Source organism: Rhinichthys klamathensis, unplaced genomic scaffold (genome assembly GCF_029890125.1).
Source record: "Rhinichthys klamathensis goyatoka isolate OS25496 unplaced genomic scaffold, OSU_Roscu_1.1 h1tg000036l_1, whole genome shotgun sequence".
Lineage (NCBI taxonomy): Eukaryota > Metazoa > Chordata > Actinopteri > Cypriniformes > Leuciscidae > Rhinichthys > Rhinichthys klamathensis.
The window spans coordinates 6,870,510-6,890,352 of NW_026606584.1; the positions used below are offsets into that span (position 1 = coordinate 6,870,510).

The 19,843-nt window shown below is 42.9% G+C and overlaps 1 protein-coding gene and 1 long non-coding RNA gene across 3 annotated transcripts in view; both read left to right on the forward strand.

Moving 5' to 3' along the window:
• The first annotated feature begins 461 nt into the window (after positions 1-461).
• stx8 (syntaxin 8) overlaps positions 462-19,843 on the forward strand; it is a 100,080-nt gene continuing 80,698 nt past the window's right edge. For both annotated transcript variants that reach the window (XM_056246211.1, XM_056246212.1), the window contains exons 1-4: positions 462-544; positions 6,490-6,589; positions 6,690-6,784; positions 14,358-14,468. In XM_056246211.1, coding sequence (XP_056102186.1) covers positions 528-544; positions 6,490-6,589; positions 6,690-6,784; positions 14,358-14,468 — 323 coding nt within the window. In that variant the 5' untranslated portion in view covers positions 462-527. The remainder of the gene's footprint in view (positions 545-6,489; positions 6,590-6,689; positions 6,785-14,357; positions 14,469-19,843) is intronic.
• LOC130081232 (uncharacterized) lies at positions 4,459-5,375 on the forward strand. The gene is made up of 3 exons (XR_008806707.1): positions 4,459-4,592; positions 4,708-4,758; positions 5,323-5,375. It is a non-coding gene; the product is annotated as an uncharacterized LOC130081232 (long non-coding RNA).

Consider the following 19,843-nt stretch of genomic DNA (forward strand, 5'->3'; position numbering starts at 1 on the left):
TAAGACTTTCAAAGATGATAATATATAGGTTAATGAGAATCACTGGTATCATCACTGGTTTTACAACTCTTTATTAATTTGTGAATATGCACACTATCGGGATTAATGAAAGAAACACGAACTGAGCTGAATTAAAACCTCAACTTTATTTTGTTAGTCACAAATCTATATTATTGAGAATACTACCTCTTTCAAATATTTATAATTCTAGATTATCAAGAACTAACACATGTTTCAAATCATTGGAATGCATAGGATTTATAATGGCACATATGTCCAACAGTGGTTCTAGCAACATTAAGTCACCTGTTAAGATCATTTGTAATTTTATCTCCTTCTTTCTTTTCTATTCTCTCTCAAACGTTGTAATGATTGTCCCAGATTTGAAGTATCGAATGAATTATGTCTGTAGGAGGCCACCGTCTGACGTCATGCCCAAACAGGAACTAACACAACGCAGGTTGTTGATGTGATTTTCTTATTTTCTACAGAAACGCTGGTTATAACTGAAACAAAAGTGCCGCAATATGTCACAGGATTTCTGGTAAGCATTTTATATTGTTATCGTTTATTGACATCTGAGGTCGTAACAGTTCAGTACAGTATAGTGCGGAAAACTCAATTTGCTGTTTAGTTCAGTGGATCTGTACCCAGGTAGCAAACAGACGTTGGGCCAACGTCAATATCGGTTGGTTACGTTGGCCCAACCTATACGACCGAAATACAACGTTGGGCCAACATTGGCATGGTCAGCTGCGATGGCCCAACCTATACGCCCGAAATACAACGTTGGGCCAACATTGGCATGGTCAGCTGCAATGGCCCACACTTCCCTCAAATAGAAGCATGCAGCATTTCATGTTTTACCATTCTTCCCAGTAAACATGGGGAAAAGAGTGTCTGGCTCCTTTTTATGACGTTGTTTCCAACCATAGGCCTACCATAAATGCATTTAATTAAATTATACTACTATTTTTCACAGACATCTTTTTACTTTAAGCTAGGGGTAAAAGCAATTTACACTTACCAGGAGTAGGCTAGGCTTTAGCAAAAATAACTATTGACTAATGTCAAAAGTTTTTTTTTTTTTTTTTTTTATTATTGTGACTGCGTTTGTTATATTATGTGTGGGCATAGGCCATTAAATGTAATGCGATTGCACCTATGAACGGATCATAGATCTCCAAAATTAGTTTTGAATTCGTAATTTAATATTTATGAGATTTTTATTTAAGTAATGTTCTAATTCTAGATGTTTATATTTGTAAATGCTGCATGCTTTTTACCTATGCTTTTAACGTGGTTTAATCAATGAATGGCCGTGCGCGTGAACTTTCGAGTCGCTTTCAAACACTACTGGAGCGGCGCAGAGTGCCATGGAAACGGCGCGGGACCACTGCGACTGACAAGCAGCAAAACTGTCTCTTCTCGCTGTTGTTTTCACTGCTTTCAGGTGAGATTAGTCTCTAAAATCACACGAATAATACACACAACTGTTCTTGACACTTCTCTTACTTGTAATTGACACGCTTCTGTTGAATATTTACTTTATAGACATGGTTTAGTGTCTTCGGAAAAAGTCCGTTAGCATCTCAACGTTTTCAGAAGAGGTAACGTTAGCAGCTAACGTTAAATTAAGCTAACTTAACTTTTTAACTCGGTTGAGCGTTTGTTTATGAAAGTTTGGGATTTTAATCACCTCTTATGTGTAGATGAGAGTTTTTGTAAAGATTTTACTTGGAAGTGAGCTAATTTATTTAACATAAACGTGTGTACTTTTAATCGGTGACGTCACTTACATGGAGCTGCGCAATGGTAAACAAATATTGATAAAAAAAATGTTCTGTGATTTCAGCAGCAACAAAATAACCCCTCTAAAACAGGGAAAGCTCCACGAGCTCAACATTTCTGAAGACAGCTGCTGCCAGAGATGTAGAAAACACAGGTGAACCGAGGAAGCTCATTACATAACTTCATATCCATTTTGTCACAATATTTTTCACCTAGCCTATATCACGCATCTGTCATTTTCTTTTCTTTTTTTAATTTCTCAAATTTACATTTTTAATTTATTTTAAGAAGGTTTTGACATCCACAGGTAAGTGACACTGTATGAGCAATATTAAATGATTAGCAAACCTAAAAACACATTTATCCTAATTTATCCTGTTATCCTAATTAAAAAAAATATTTTCTTTATATTCTTTCTCTTTTCTGCATTTCCCCTCTGCTGTAATTTCTTTCCTTTTAATAAACCTGGCATTGTATAATAATATTGTTGGCTCTGTGACAAATGGTTCCTAGATCCTTCAATGTTGATGCCCTGCACCGTAGCAGATGAGTTGTTGTCCTGGGGCCGTATTCACAAAGAATTTTGTCTTACCACTAGGAGTACTCCTAAATCGCACTCAAATATTTTAGCTAGGAGTTTTCTCTTAAAAGTTATTCACAACGCCTTTCAGACCTACTCTTAGTAAGGAAAAATGACAACTCCTAAACTAAGGCCCCATCCACACTACTGCGTTTTAGTTTAGAAACGGAGAATTAAAACGAATACGATCTCCGTCCACACCAGCGTTTTAGCTGCGTATTAGAATTGATCTCCGTCCACATTAAAACGACTGAAAACGCGGATCACGTGACCATTCACCAACACTGGGCATGCGCGTGCCGGTGTAAACACAACTTCATTGATAAAATTGCTCTGGGTTAACCCCAAACCGACGCTCCATGTACGGTCAACGCCACCGCTGCACACGGGAATTATCACAGATCGCTCGAATAATAGCTTGACTCCGGCGCATGTAGGCAGTTATAGCGTTGTAAAATGCAGAATTTACTTGTACAACAGCTGCTAGCAAAGATATACGCCATGACTGATGACACCCAATCATAGAGCCGAGCGTGAGCCTCTACTACGTCATCGTTTCTAAAGTCCTCCGTTTTGACCCGTCTACACTAAAACGCCCTCCGGAGATTCAAAACGAAAAACGGATCGGCAGCGTTTCTAAACTTCTCCGTTTTGGGTCTCCGTTTTTGCCGTTTTAGTGTGGACGGGAGGTGCAAACGTAGCAAAAGGTCTCCGTTTTTAAACGAAAACGCAGTAGTGTGGACGGGGCCTAAGAGTGAGTCTTCGTTGCTATAGATGACGTCACTTCTCATGCACGAGCTTCCTCGCAATGATCATGGTGATTGGTTGTTAGATGACAGGGCCATCATGCGGAGCATAACACAGACGCAACAAATCATGGAATTACGACATCTAAATATGTCTGTGTCCTACACAAAATAATAATAATAATGACATCGAAATGCATATATAATGACATGTTTGTGCAGGCCCCAGTGAAGTGTAATTCTAAAAAGGCAGAGAGAGAGAGAGAAAAGTCGTGAATTCAATTAAATCAAGGTAATACCCTAATGAAAACCGCCACTTGCCTAATAATGAAAAAACTACACTTGCATTAACACTTGCTTGGTTAATTGACATCCTATTAGCCTAAATAGAAAAATAAACTTAAAGCAAGGAAATGTTGCTCCTATTGAAGTAATGTAATAGTTGATTTACGGTGGATTATGAACTTGCCAAAACTTAAAAGAAAGCCCAACTGGACGCAGGATCAGTTACTGCTGCTGGCCCAGTTGGTGGCTTGGTGCTCAAAAAAAGTAATAATGATACAAGTGAAATTCGGCACTGGGATATCAAGCAAAACTAAGCGTGAGAATGGGAGAGGATTTGTTCGCAGATCGATGCAGAATTTCCCGCTTGTGTCGCGGATCCCGGACGACTGCGAGAGGCGGTGGTGTGCGCTACAATCCTTTGTGAATAGGTCTTAGTGAGTTAGGAGTCCTCTCGACTTCTTTTAAGCTGTCCCAGACTTAGGTGCTACTTTTAGGGCTAAAATGCTTCGTGAATTACTCTTAGTGAAAAAAATTAGGAGTCCTAAAGTTAGGAGTGACACGCCCATTATTTTTAGGAGTTGCTCCTAAATTCGCCAGTTAGGAGCTACTTTTAGCCTTAAAATTCTTTGTGAATACGGCCCCGGATCATCATCTCTAAGACGCTATGAACCATTTGACTAGTAAATAAAACTTCAAACATACACTAATGTCAAACATACACTAATTGTGTTGGTACAAATTTTAATGTTTTTAAAGAAGTTTCTTATGTTCACCAAGACAGCATTAAAAACAATAATATTGTGAAATAATATAATAATATTGCTAGCAAAAGTTGTCATAGGTGATATGTTTTAAAAATTATTCAAAACTTAGACATAAACTTTGAAATAGCAAAAGAGGAAACAACCCCTTACAGTTTCACATAATGTGTCATTGAATGAAATACAATGCAAGTAAATGAAAGAATGCCAATTAATCCACTAATCATACAGAACTCTACAAAATACACCTCAGTCAGATATGATCTTTCTGCTTACCCTTTCTCTGTTTAATTTTCTTTAATTTCATGCTGACAGATGCAGCCAAAAAACAAGGAGCAAAAGTGGTGGAAGCCGAGGAAAAAATAAAAACCTGGCTGAAGTATAGTGGAGACCGAAATGGAGGAAGAAAAAAAAGAGCAACAGAAAAAGGTACACAAGGCCTTTTTAAGGCTGATCAAATATGTTATTAATTATTATATATATTAATATATAAGTTGTAAGTAATTTACATTTTGATAATTACTATATTTTTTCTTTAACACAGAAAAGCAGATGCCTCCCCCTCAAGCAGATTCCAGCAGCTGTGAAAGTGAATGTAAGTGTCTTCCAATGATTGTTTTTTCTTCCTCTGTCTAACCCCACCACTAAACAGAGGTGTATTTCATCTTTACTAAGCGTACACTGCATTAAGATGTATAATTAATTTGCTACCCAAACATGATGAAAATCTCTTGCAGGTGGGAAATACATACTACTGTTCCCCCATAAAACTATACACTCAACTACTAACACCATATTTTTTCAGTTACACAATATATACCTTAGGTCTAAAAAAACACACAAAAAAAAAAAACACACAACATACACTAAATCACTAAATTAATGGTTAAAATCCATAATGCACCAGAAAAGAAAATTATGGTATTTTAATGGGCATTTTGAGGTAAGTTCTAAGAGTCAAATGTGTAATTTTCAACGTTTGATATGTTGACTATGTCCTTTTCGCAAATGATCACATTCTGCTTTTCTGTTTGCTGTTTGTATATTTTACACAACACCCCAACTTTTTTTTTCTGTTTTGGGTTGTGTAATTAAAATAGAACGACACATCTTAAATGTTCTAAAAAGTTGTTTGTATGTTTGTTGTTTTTTACAGGAGTGTATGCTGCTACTTCTCCTCCTCCGCTCCGTCTTCATCATCAGAGCCACACACAATCTCTAATTCGCTTCAAATCTGCAGAATACGGAAGAGAATCTGCACATTTTCTCAGTTTTCAGCAGGTTTTTTTTTTTTTTGCTCTTCTTCCGCATTTTCTTTGCCGCCTTTTTTGTGACTTTTTGGTTCCTTGTTGATTTCTTTGACTTTATGTTTTACTTTTTTTGCCGCTGCCTTTGGGTAGTTTTTTTTTCTACTTTTTTGTCGATCGACTCATCGTTGCAAATCCAGAATGAAAATCTGCAGAATGTATCTGTATAAAATGTCTATATAATGGACTGTGGAGATGTTTTAACCAATAAATAGGTTCATTTTTTATAAACAATTCAGTTTGTCTGTTGTGCCGTCTCTTAATGCAATTCAACACTGAATAGGCCATGCATGGCACAATCTTAAAATTTTAGTTTAAGGTAGGTAAAGCCTATTTATTTATTCATTTACTATTTATGAAGTTGGCAGATGGTTAAAATAGGCTATATTTTTAAATTTGTTTGAAGGTCTGCTGGTTGTCCAATGACATGGTTGGCCCAACGTTGGCCCAATGTTGTTTTAGTTGTTTTTAAGTTGGCAGAAGGTTGGTAAGGTATTTTTAGGTTGGCAGAAGGTCTGCTGGCCGTCCAATGACATGGTTGGCCCAACGTTGGCCCAATGTTGTTTTAGTGGCTTTTAGGTTGGCAGAAGGTCTGCTGGCCATCCAATGACATGGTTGGCCCAACGTTGGCCCAACGGACAAAATTACGTTGGGCCAACGTCAGCACCCAACGTTGGCCCAACACAACAACAGACGTTGGGCCAACGTTGGGCCATCGTCTGTTTGCTACCTGGGTAGCAGCCACATCAATTGAGACTGAAAATAGCTGTTTGAATTTCCTTTATGGCTCATTATATCCTATACTTTAGTTAATTACTATGTGTTTGTGTACATATGTGTGTTTTTTTTTACGCGGCGAAAAAAGAAAAGCGTAGAAATGTTGCCAGGCTGGTTAGATGAGATCCATGTCACATGATTGTGTTGACGACAATCTTGATTCAATGATTAAATAACTGGCAACACACATTTTATGACCTGTTACTATCAGCATCATTTTTGTTTTGTTTCCCTTTATTTAGGTTACAGAATTATGATGCAGCTTGCCGGATGGCTCAAGAAATTGCAGAACACATCCATGAAAGAAACAGACTGCAAAGAACTGGAGGAAATCCAGCCAAGGTAAAGACAGGGTTTCATTGTTCATAGGATGAAGTTGAGCACTCTGTGTCAGTGGTCTTTATGTTGTAATGTCTCTCTTCTTGTGTATCTGCCCCTACAGCTGAACATGACCCTGAGAGCATCATTACAGAAGCTCAAACAGAATATAGCACAGCTCAGGGACACGTTGAATCGAGCTGCTGTTCAAAGGCAGATGTATCCTTTCCAGTAGAATTCATACTAATTTCATGCACAAATCCTGAGAGTGGAATCCAAAGATTTTGAAAGGTAAAGTTTAGTATATTGGAAGAATATGAAATATCAGCATTATACTCGTATTTAGAATCTGTTCATTATGGTTTGTTTAGAGTTAGTTGTGTTTGTTTTGAAGATTCTTTAAATGAAAGTTCATCCAAAAATGGATTCAAACCCATTTTCTTTGTGAAAGACAAAATGCAAATTTCACACTCATCCTTTCCAAAAGGCAGTGCAAAGTAGCTCATCTTTTAAGCTCTCGAAAAGGCTGAAAAAACAACCTAACATGTAATATATTCCAAGGGTTCTGAAGTCATCTAACCCTGATGAGGCCAAACAGAATATATTATTAGCTGATTATCCTGTACTCCACTGAGCTGGTATCTGAAGAACAGGATCAGTCCAATTACTGAACATGTTGTTCGTTGGAGCCTCTTCTTTTTATTGAACCAGTTGATATGGCTCATGAATCAAGTTCTTGAGTTCATCGCTTTATGATCCAGTCACAAAAGTTCTCAATCTTTGTTTTTGTTGTTTTAGAGGAGCTCATAGTGACCACATAACTGTAAATAAATCTTCAAAATGTCCCTTTTGTGTTCCACAATATTAAGAATACAATTGCTAACAAGCATCGTTCAGTACTGAAGCCACTTTTTCAAAACTCTTCGTACAGTCTGCATTACCAATATGAATCTTGGCCAAACAGTTAATCTCACCTCCAAAACTCACTCTTCATATATGCCTCACAATAAGCTCGTTCCACCATAACACTGCCAACAATTCTCATTCAGAAAACATACATGTCATTTATAACACACTGACCTAAAAACACTAACATCAACGAGCATTACATAAATCATGAACTTTTATCTTTAAAGTTAGGCTAGAATTTTTTTTTTTTACATAAATCAGTATTTCATTAAAGCAAAATAATAAGTTCCCTTTCGTCCTGGGAAGTCCAACGTGTCGTCGGGGAGTTCCCTGACGAATTGGGATCACGCTAGGGAGACCAATTGCCTTCGAGTGAATTAAAACGAGCCAATGAAAATTGGCATGCAAGATTTGCATTCCGCTACCCGCGTCCAGCGTCCAGCGTGCCGTGTGTCATCGAAGCGACGGCCACGTTCACTATCTTGCATGCCTGGTTGACGGCCACGATCACGGTTTCACATGCCTAATCAGTGTGTTGAGACTGCGTTCGTGGGTGGTTCATGTTCTCTCAGGAGTGCATGACCACGTCGGCACGTTGTTCGTCTCCCCTTTCTCGTAAAGGCTGGGGCCGCTCAGCGTCCCGTGTGCCGTCGAGGCTTTCGAATGGGTTTCTGGTCCTTCTCATGAAGGACCAGGCATTTCATTCGGGGCCCCAGGGAGGACAGATGTCGATCGCTACATCGGAGAGAGGGCGGTTATACTCTGAAAATGATGCTGAGTTCCTACTATAATGGTGTGTTCTCATGCTAAAGATTCAGACTTAACGGCCACACTTTCCTGGGCTGTTCTAAAGTGCCTGGATGTGTGTGAAGAATTTTGGCAGTATGGAAGCATTTTAGTGCCAAAATGGCAAGCCAAACATGCCTAAATCTGCAGAAGTTTTTCCTCTCTCACTACCACTGCACGTGCGTAGTTCTAACTCGGGGTTGAGCTGTGCTTAGTGACTGACCGTGATTAGTCACAGCGCTGGCCCTCGGTTAGACGATGTCCACAGTGGTGGTCCAGAAAAACCAGCCCGCTCGGAGTTTGTTTTCCCCCAGCAAAGGGAAGGGAAACAACCCTGAGAGGAGCGACCCAGAGTATGTGACATTCTGCTCTTTGGGAGTGCGTGTCATTACCACTCCTTCCCCCGGGGGAGGGCCGGGTGGAGAATTTCATTTCTGTTCCGCCGCTGGTTATCCTGTAATCAGCGGTACCCAAAGTTTGAGCAGTCCACTTCCTCTGAGTCGTTCACGAGCCCCAGCGCTCAGATGGCAGTGAGGGCTGCGGCCTTGTCACTCTCGTCTCTCGCTGGGTGAGGGGAAACCAGGACTCGATGCCCCCGGGCTTCGTTCCTCGTTTCCCCTCACGGTCGAGACTGGCAGTATAATAAGACCAGTTTCCTCCGTCCGAGAGGGTCAGAATGGCAGTGCGTGCCGCCCCCGAGCTGCACCACTCCCGTTCCCCTCTCCCCAGCTTGCAGATAGCAGTGACGCAGCCTCGGCTGCGTCGCTCCGGTCTGCAGCTGGGCCCGGAGGCGCAGAGACCAGGACACGAGGAGGCAGGGCCTCGTTCTTCGTCTCTCCCCCTCCCTTCGCCACCGGGCAGCCCGCTGCAGAAAGCCTACGAGCTCTCTCTGCCCTCTTCCCCCACGGTGGACCACCCAGACCCCGCTTCCAGTGGCTACATTGCCGCTGGAGCCGGGTCCCGGCCTTCCACCTCGCTGCCCCTCCGCGGGTACGCCGGTGGTTCGGGTGGGCTTATTGGCTCGGTACCTGGAAGCCTGGCTAGCGCTTCCGGGTCTGTCTCGATGGCTCGTCCGCACCATTCGGTTCGGCTATGCAATTCAGTTTGCACGCCGGCCTCCCAGGTTTAGGGGCATCCACTTCACCCGTGTGCGGTCAGTGGATGCCCCTGTCCTGCGGAAAGAGATCGATGTCCTGCTGGCGAAGGACGCGATCGAGCCGGTCCCTCCTGCCGAGATGAGGTCCGGGTTTTACAGCCCCTACTTCATTGTACTAAAGAAAGGCGGTGGGTTACGACCAATCCTGGACCTGCGAGTTTTGAATCGGGCCCTGCACAAACTCCCGTTCAAAATGCTCACGCAGAAGCGCATTTTTGAATGCATCCGTCCCCAGGATTGGTTTGCAGCGATTGACCTGAAGGACGCGTACTTTCACGTCTCGATTCTTCCTCGAAACAGACCATTTCTACGGTTTGGTTTCGAGGGTCGAGCGTGTATCAGTACAAAGTCCTACCCTTCGGGCTGGCCCTGTCGCCCCGCGTCTTCACGAAAGTCGCGGAGGCGGCCATTGTTCCCATGAGAGAACAAGGCGTTCGCATTCTCAACTATCTCGACGACTGGCTCATTCTGGCTCACTCGCGAGATGCGTTGTGCGATCACAGGGACATGGTGCTCCAGCACCTCAGCCGGTTGGGGCTTCAGGTCAACTGGGACAAGAGCAAACTCTGCCCCGTGCAGAGGATCTCTTATCTCGGTATGGAGTTGGACTCGGTCGCCCAGACTGCGCGCCTCATGGAGGAGCGCGTCCAGTTAGTGCTCACCTGCCTCAGGTCTTTTCGAGGCAGGACAGCGGTTCCACTGAAACAATTTCAGAGGCTCCTGGGGCATATGGCAGCCGCAGTAACGCCGCTCGGCCTGTTACATATGAGACCGCTCCAGCACTGGCTTCACGATCGAGTCCCGAGGTGGGCGTGGCAGAGCGGCACGTTCCGGGTCAAAGTAACCCCGCACTGTCGCCAAACCTTCTCCCCGTGGTCGGATCCTGCGTTTCTACGGGCCGGAGTGCCCCTAGTCCAGGTTTCCAGGCATGCTGTGGTTTTCACAGATGCCTCTGCCATGGGGCTGGGGGCCAAGTACAAAGGGCATGCAGTCTCGGGTCTGTGGACGGGGCCCCAGCTGCATTGGCATATCAACTGCCTAGAGTTGCAAGCAGTACGCTTGGCTTTGTGCCGCCTCAAGGGGCTTCTCAAAGACAAGCACGTACTGGTCCGTACGGACAGCACTGCGACCGTTGCGTACATCAACCGACAAGGTGGTTTACGCTCCCGCCGCATGTCGCGACTCGCCTCCCACCTCCTCATATGGAGTCAGAAGCATCTGAGGTCGCTTCGCGCCACTCATGTTCCAGGGGAGCTCAACCGTGTGGCAGACGAGCTTTCACGGTTGCCTCCCCTGCCAGGAGAATGGCGACTCCATCCCCAGGCGGTTCAGCTGATCTGGAGTGTTTTCGGAGTCGCACAGGTAGACCTGTTTGCTTCTCCGGACACGACCCATTGCCAGTGGTTTTACTCCCTGTCCGAGGGGACCCTCGGCACGGACGCCCTGGCTCACAGCTGGCCCCGGGGCCTGCGCAAGTATGCGTTTCCCCCAGTGAGCCTTCTTGCACAGACACTGTGCAAGGTCAGGGAGGACGAGGAGCAGGTCCTGTTAGTGGCGTCGTATTGGCCCACCAGGACTTGGTTCACGGATCTCATGCTCCTCACGACAGCCCCTCCTTGGCCGATTCCTCTGAGGAAGGACCTCCTTTCTCAGAGACGGGGCACTCTATGGCACCCGCGTCCAGACCTCTGGAAACTCAATGTCTGGTCCCTGGACGGGACGCAGAGGTTCTAGGTGATCTACCACAGGCAGTGGTAAACACCATCACTTCTGCTAGAGCCCCCTCTACGAGGCACCTCTATGCGTTGAAGTGGAACCTATTCGTCGTGTGGTGTTCCTCCCACCAGGAGGACCCCCGAACTTGCCCGATCAGAGTCGTGCTTTCCTTCCTACAAGATGGGTTGGAGCGAAGGCTGTCTCCCTCCACCCTCAAAGTGTATGTTGCCGCAATAGCCGCACATCACGATGTAGTAGAAGGTAAGTCCGTGGGGAAGCACGACCTGATCATCAGATTCCTCAAGGGTGCTAGGAGGTTAAATCCACCTCGTGTTTTGCACTCTGTACCCTCTTGGGACCTAGCTCTGGTACTGAGAGCTCTTCAAAGTCCACCCTTTGAGCCTTTGCTGACAGTGGAGCTGAATATCCTGTCCATTAAGACAGCGCTCCTGTTGGCATTGGCCTCTTTTAAGAGGGTCGGGGATCTGCAGGCTTTTTCGGTCGACGAATCGTGCCTAGAGTTCGGGCCGGGCCTTTGTCGCGTGATATTGAGACCCCGGCCCGGATATGTGCCCAAGGTTCCTACCACTCCCTTCGTGGATCAGGTAGTGAACCTGCAAGCGCTGCCCCAGGAGGAGGCAGACCCAGCCTTAGCTTTTTTCTGTCCAGTCCGCGCCCTGCGGGTTCACACTGACAAAACGCAAAGCTTCAGGACCTCAGATCAGCTCTTTGTCTGTTACGGAGGCCAGCAGAAGGGGAAGGCCCTCTCCAAGCAGAGGTTAGCTCACTGGTTAGTGGATGCTATCACCCTAGCGTATGAAGCTATGGGTGAGCCTTGTCCTCCCAGGTTGCGTGCTCACTCTACGAGAGGTGTTGCCGCCTCCTGGGCGTTGGCTCAAGGCGCCTCGCTGACAGACATTTGTAGAGCTGCGGGCTGGGCGACACCGAACACGTTCGCTAGATTCTATAGCCTACGTGTGGAACCTATTTCCTCCCGAGTACTCGCTACGGCCAGTGGTGCGAGGCAATAGGTTATGTCGGCTTGCTACGCCACTCCGTGCCTCAGCCGGATACGTGCGTCTTTCGCTCCGTTGGCGCCCTACGTTGGTTAGCCTCGTGAGTTCCTCCATCACCCCTTCGGTGCCAGGCGTGGCGGACCGCCGGCGCCAGGTCTACTACCTCTAAGGGAGTTGTTGTGTAGACTGGGTGTTATGTCCAGTGGTCTCTTCGGTGACCCATTATGCCACGTGCAGTCCAGCCGTGTCTTCCCCTTGACAGACTCGTTCTGTCGTCCCTGTTGAGTACGCTCCCACTCCCCTTGGATGGGACTACCTCAGGGACTGCCATATGTTTCACTATCCCCCTGGGCTAGTACATATGTGTATTCCAGGCCTTCTTCAGGCATCTGGCTTCCGCAGCGTTACCTTCCCCCTTTTACGGGTTGGGCACGCTTTCCCAGTGTTATCCAATCCACTGTGTGGGTCTTGCGGAACAGCAGTTTGACTCCCTTGCTAGCTCCCGTAATTTGTGAAACTGCTTAGGGTAGCTTAGCTGGGTGCTGGAAGGGGCCAGCACCATGGCGTTTTGTTAGGGATCCCAATTCGTCAGGGAACTCCCCAACGACACGTTGGAGTTCCCAGGACGAAAGGGAACGTCTCGGTTACGTATGTAACCCTCGTTCCCTGAGTACAGGGAACGGAGACGTGTCGTCCCTTCGCCATGTTGCTGTACCTTTGCGGAGGACTGGACACCGTTCGGCTCCTCAGCGAAAAGCATTGCGCAATGTTTACTTCCGCCCTTTATACCCGCGTTGGTAGGCGGGTCGCAGAATGCAAATCTTGCATGCCAATTTTCATTGGCTCGTTTTAATTCACTCGAAGGCAATTGGTCTCCCTAGCATGATCCCAATTCGTCAGGGAACTCCCCGACGACACGTCTCCGTTCCCTGTACTCAGGTTCCCTGTACTCAGGTTACATACGTAACCGAGACGATTTTTTCATTTTACTGACTGTATTACAGCATAAAGAATGAATGAGAAATGCAGCAATTCGTTTTTTCCCCTCTATATCTTTACATATAGTAATTTACTTGAAACAACAGAATATAATCCTGAAGTAATAATAAAAAATAAAACAAAACAACAAAAACAACAAACGCAGCTGTGTCCGGAGGCCTTTCTGTGTGGAGTTTGTATATTCTTTCCGTATTGACGTTGGTTTCCCACACAATCCAAAGACATACAGGACAGGTGAATTAGAGGATGTAAGTTTGCTCGTAGGTGATAGTGTGTCATCCCTGTGATGGACCGACCATCTATCCAGGGTGTTTTCCTGCCTCTGACCCGAGACGCTGGGAAAGGCTCCAGTCTCCCCACGACCCTACAGGACAAGCGGTTTGGAAAATATTAGAATGGATGGATGGATGTACAGTTCTGTGAGGGTTCTTGTCCTCCCTCTTCTGGCCCCACCGATGTGACTTCCTTGATCAATGTTTCCAAACAAAATCATTCTGAAGCCATCCCAATTTACCAAAAGATGACAAAAAAAAAAAAAAAAATTACTACTGTATTGAGACTAAAAATAGGACACCTGGGTCGGCTTTCAGCTGAAATTGCAATTGGTTGTGTTTGGAAAAATTATTATTAAATTTCATTGTAAATATTCGGCTAAATTGAAATGCTTTTATCAGTTTTGAAAGCAGTGTGTTTGCATTTGAAAAATGTGCTGCAAATACATTGTGTTTTGCAGATGGTGAAGTATGAATGAAAAAAGTGTTCATGGATTTTTGGAAAATGTGGTCATTGAATGCATTTTGTGTTATAGCAGTGACAAATAGTTTCTGTGTCACTGAATGTGTGAAGAGTTCTGAAAGTGTGGCTTAAGTATTGACCGTTGCTTTTAAGCCTTTGAAAAAATGACATGAGGCTGAGCAAAAATACTAAAACAAAACAAATTTTCTCAATGATAAAAAAAACTGTGATTTCTCATGAGCACCTGTAGGTGGCAGTGTTTTATAATAAACCAATTGCAGCGTGGTCAGTAATGCCGCTTGTGATCCACAATTGGATTTGGAAGTACTAGCCCTAAACACTACAGGAAATAAAATGTGAATCTTGTGTTCATAAGTCATTGATGTTTATAATGATTGAGCGTATCTTTCTTCGAGATGAGCATAATTATGCAGTCATAAATGTGTCATTTTAATGCCTTAATGAATAATGCCAGAATGCAAGCTGAAGCAGACAGAAGACAAAACCTTGTTGACGATCTTGCTACCAGAGAAACAAGACTAAACGCCTCTTTCAAAGGAGACATCTCAGAAGCGGAGCCAGCAAGGTACATACTGTGTGAAAAAATTTGACCAATGAATTTCAATGGTTGAAAATTTGTGTAAGGCCAATATTATTGGCAAGGCTAAATACACATTATATTTGCAAAATTTATTTACTAAAATCAAACATTAATTCAGTAAATATTGTGTTGTGTTATATTCATTTAATTTCAGCAATATTGTATACAGTATCATTTGTTAAATTATAAACCGGCATTATATCAATCTTGTCAGTATCAACCTTTTAAAAATATCAGTAATTTTTTTTTTTGAATGTCAGTTATCATACCAGGAGTCAACAATATATTTATTTTTTCTCAATATTTGAGATATTGAGATTTGTATTTAAATGCCAAGCTTTCTTGTCAACATTATTTTGTTCATTAACAATATTTTTCTCTTTTCCATAAATTCATAAACGCATAATGATGCAAAACATTACTAATTGGTTTGTACATTACCATTCAAACGTGGATTTTCAGCAGCCATTACTCCAGTCTTCAGTGTCACATGATCCCTCAGAAATCATTCTAATACGCTGAGTTGGTGTTCAAGAAGCATGTCAAATATATATATATACTTTTGTGTATATTTTCAGGATACTTTGATTAATAGAAAGTTCAAAAGAACAGCGTTTATTTGAAATAGAAAACTTTTATTAACATTAGAAACGTCTTTACGGTCATTTTTAATCAATGTAACAATGAATTGTATTAATTTCTGGAAAAAATATTATTATTTAAACTTATGAAATTAAATTATCAGCATAATTTGATACAGCAATGTAGAATGTTTCAGAAAGCCAAATGTATGTTTGCAAGGCATAATGGATGTCACTGAAAATTTGACATTCATTAATCTTGTACAACGCAGCAGTGGCCTTAAAGAGGAAGTGACCGATCCAAGTGACTGCGTCAACTAGCCTTGGCCTTAACTCTCTCACACTGGCACGGTCCAGCAGAAACCATGAACTCTATGATGTAGTTAGTCTACCAGACCACAGAGGCCTTTGCTTGTCATCTTTCCTGCTTGCCCTGGCTGTAGTGTCCCAATGTTGAGTAACTTTATGCCAGAAATGTTGTGACCTGTGCTGAAACGGAAGTCTGTGCACACACTCTGAGGGCTCTAGTTCAGCTTTACTGCTCTGCTGATCAGAGTTGAGCCTTGAACCTCCTCCTTCAGGACTGTTTACACTTCCCTACTCTCCACTGCGTTTACATCCTCTCTCCAAAATACACCAATCAGAGACTTAACGTGTCACCGCCAATCTCCTGTGCGCTTATGACTCTTAATCGAAAGGACAGTTCAGGAGCTGAGCTCTTTTAGAAATATGAAATGGCCATTATTCAGATTTGACCTTCTTGATCCAGGTTACACGAACTAGGATAGGAAGACAAAACAACCTGCTGATATTAAATTAGGAATTCTTTTTTATCATTAGTAGTTTAATGCTCCATCTGTCTTGATTATTCTCTTTTCGCATTGCTCAGTTTAATACAGGATAGTGTTGTTATTTGAAATTACAACTAGAACTTTTTTTTAAATTGTTGTTAACTGAAATAAGGCTGAAATATAGAAAATGACAAATAACAACTAACTGCAATAAAATAAGTTGAAGTTGAAGTACTAAAATGACCAAAACTAAAACTGAAATAAAATAAGTTAATGCTAAATTGAAATATATAGAAAAAAAAGACAAAAGCACATAACAAAAGGACCAAAACTTAAAGGGAGAGTTCACCCAAAGATTAAATATTTGTCATAATTTACGCAGCCTCATGCCATTTCGAAGCTGTACGATGTATTTTTCTCTTCTGTGGAACATAAAAAAGATACTTTGAGTAATGTCTTTTGTTCAAACATCGGAAGTCAATGGTGACCAAAACTGTTTAGTTACCAATATTCTTTAAAGTATCTTATGTTCCACAGAAGAAAGAAAGTCATACAGGTTTGGAATGACATGAGGGTGAGGGTAAAACAAAAAGCAAAATATTAATAAGTACTATAATTGTTATAATATTATATACATTGCCAAAAGTATTGGGATACTCCTCCAAATCATTGAATCCAGGGGCCTCATGTACAAAGACTTGCGTTGAATTCATACTAAAACATTGCGTACGGACAAAGCTGTAAATGTGCGTACGCACAAAAAAAGCAGATGTATGAATCTCTGTGTACGAAGGATCCCACGCATATTCTCTTTGTACATCCCAATTAACGTAAAATTGAGCGCACATGCACGAGCACAACGCCCCACCCAGTCTCCACCCCCAATTAAATTAATTTAAATATGGTAATTAGTCCAATTTGGCAAAAGAAACCTGCAAGAACATGGCTAAAGCAAGCAAGAAACGAAATTTCACTGAAAATGTCTTATATATAGTAAAGTGTAATTTATTCCTGTGATCAAAGCTGAATTTTCAGCATCATTACTCCAGTCTTCAGTGTCACATGATCATTCAGAAATCACTCTAATATGATGATTTGATGATCAAGAAACATTTATGATTATTATCAGTGTTGAAAACAGCTGTGCTTCTGCTTCATATTTTCGTGGAAACCATGATATAGTATTTTCAGGATTCTTTAATGAATAAAAACTTAAACCAAACAGATGTCGAAATCTTATAATCTTTTGTAACATTATAAATGCATTTACTGTCACTTTTACTTGTCACTTCAATGTGTCCTTGCTGAATAAAAATATTACTTTCTTTTTTTATCTTTACTGACCGAATTAATGAAGTTTATTTTTTATTCCTAGTTAAGCCAACTAACCATTGCTAGACGGGTTGTATCAATTTGGACATGCTTTATATATGTTCTTACTTAATTGCATAATATAATATTTTAATAAAACTCGTGTGATAATAATATGTCAAATAATTTATCAATTACAAATTATAAGCAATATCTGACGGCTGGTGGTGCGATAGAACAATTCGTAGTGTAATGTTTGCCACTTAACTTTATTGCCTCTATGAGTCGCCAACGGACAAAAATCACAACAAATATACGTACGCCAGACATGAAGTTTACTTGGAGGAACGCACATTCTTACGTTAATTTCACTGTTAGTACATCTGGCCGTGAACGTGAAAGCTGGCGTACGCTGTGTTTTTGTGCGTACGCAGTGTTGATGAGGCCCCAGGTGTTTCAATCACTTCAATGGCCACAGTTGTATAAAATCAAGCACCTAGGCATGCAGACTGCTTCTACAAACATTTGTGAAAGAATGGGTCGCCCTCGGGAGCTCAGTGAATTCAAGCATGGCACCGTGATAGGTTGCCACCTGTGCAAGTCCATTTGTGAAATTTCCTTACTAAATATTCCATGGTCAACTGTTAGAGGTATTATAACAAAGTGGAAGCAAATGGGAACAACAGCAACTCAGCCATGAAGTGGTAGGCCACGTGAAATCACAGAGCGGGGTCAGCGCATGCTGAGGCGCACAGTGCGCAGAAGTCGCCAACTTTCTGCAGAGTCAATACCTACAGACCTCCAAACTTCATGTGGCCCTCAGATTGGCTCAAGAACAGTGCGTAGAGAGCTTTATGGAATGGGTTTCCATGGCCGAGAAGCTGCATCCAAGCCTTACATCACCAAGTGCAATACAAAGCGTTGGATGCAGTGATGTAAAGCACGCCGCCACTGGACTCTAGAGCAGTGGAGACATGTTCTCTGGAGTGACGAATCACGCTTCTCTGTCTGGCAATACGATGGACAAGTCTGGGTTGGCGGTTGCCTGGAGAATAGAACTTGCCTGACTTGATTGTGCCAAGTGTAAATTTTGGTGGAGGGGGGGTTATTGTGTGGGGTTGTTTTTCAAGGGTTGGGCTTGGCCCCTTAGTTCCAGTGAAAGGAACTCTTAATGCTTCAGCATACCAAGACATTTTGAACAATTTCATGCTCCCAACGTTGTGGGAAAAGATGGCGATGGCCCCTTCCTGTTCCAACATGACTGCGCACCAGTGCACTAAGCAAGGTCTATAAAGACATGGATGACCGAGTTTGGTGTGGAGGAACTTGACTGGCCTGCACAGAGTCCTGACCTTAACCCAATAGAACACCTTTTGGGATGAATTAGAGTGGGGACTGCGAGCCAGGCCTTCTCGTCCAACATCAGTGTCTGACCTCACAAATGCGCTTCTAGAAGAATGGTCATAAATTCCCATAAACAAAAGAGTTGAAGCTGTTATAGCTGCGAAGGTTGGGCCAACTCCAAAATAAACCCTACAGATTAAATGTCGTTAAAGTTCATGTGCATGTAAAGGCAGACGTCCCAAACCGTTTGACAATATAGTGTATAATACTATAACACTGATACAGGCTAATATAAAGGCTTTATCTTGATCAGTTCTAAAAGATTGGCCCTTTTGATTTAGTGGGTGGTAGAGGCTGAGAAGAGGTATTTAGTTACCATCTCTGATTAATAAAATTAGGGGAATTTGAGAAGTAATTTATAGGCCTGATCCTTTTTCCCTACCCATCTTTGTGGTCTTAATCCTCTAATTCCCTAACATGGGAGGGCTGAACTTTTATCTTTATAGGTCCCGTTCACGTCGCACTGCTACGCCGTGCACACATTTAGCTAAAAGAACACTAATAAATTACAGTCATTTGATCAAGTTTTTAATACTAAAGAATTTTTATGAGGGTGTTAGCCTGGCAGGATTTTTAGGGCCTGGATTCATCTTACTGTGTGGTCTTTGTCTGCCAGTGGGGGTGTTAGTTTTGCTTCAATAGGCTGAAATAGCATTTAACTTTTTTTCCATAGGGATAAGACCAGGCTTATGGCATTCGCGAAACAATACCTTTGTGGAAGATTAACCTCTAATCAAGCACAAAATGACATACCGCTCATTTGAAGATTCAGAGTTCCCGACCCGGTGCCCCAACCCTCCTCCCCCAATTTCCTCTCTTTTATACTTGATCGTAATGCACAAAGTTGTAATTAGTTAAATAGGGCCTCTAAGAGACGAGGTCTGTCTCCATGTCTCGCTCCAGTGTGATGCCTCGTCTGATTAAGTCTGCGGGCTCTGCGGGAGGTTAATTGGATAAGCGCTAATCCTCACACCGCTGAGATGGAGCGGAGGAAGTGGAGAGGGGCTGGCGCAAGCTACGAGTTGCCAAACATGTCAGAAAGATTAGTATCCGCCGCTGACCACTTGTCTCGCTGGCCAGAGGATTAATATAGGCTTGGACTTGGACTGGACTGGCTTGGTATGTTTGTAGATCAGCAAGGTGGATGAATGGGGAAGAAAGAGGTCTAGCTCACCAAGCGTGTGAGATGTAAACTTCCTTGTTGTGAGGAAGGATGAGAATGAGGGGAACAGATCCAGCTGAAGACTCTTCAGAGGTTAGCGACCTCTCTGAA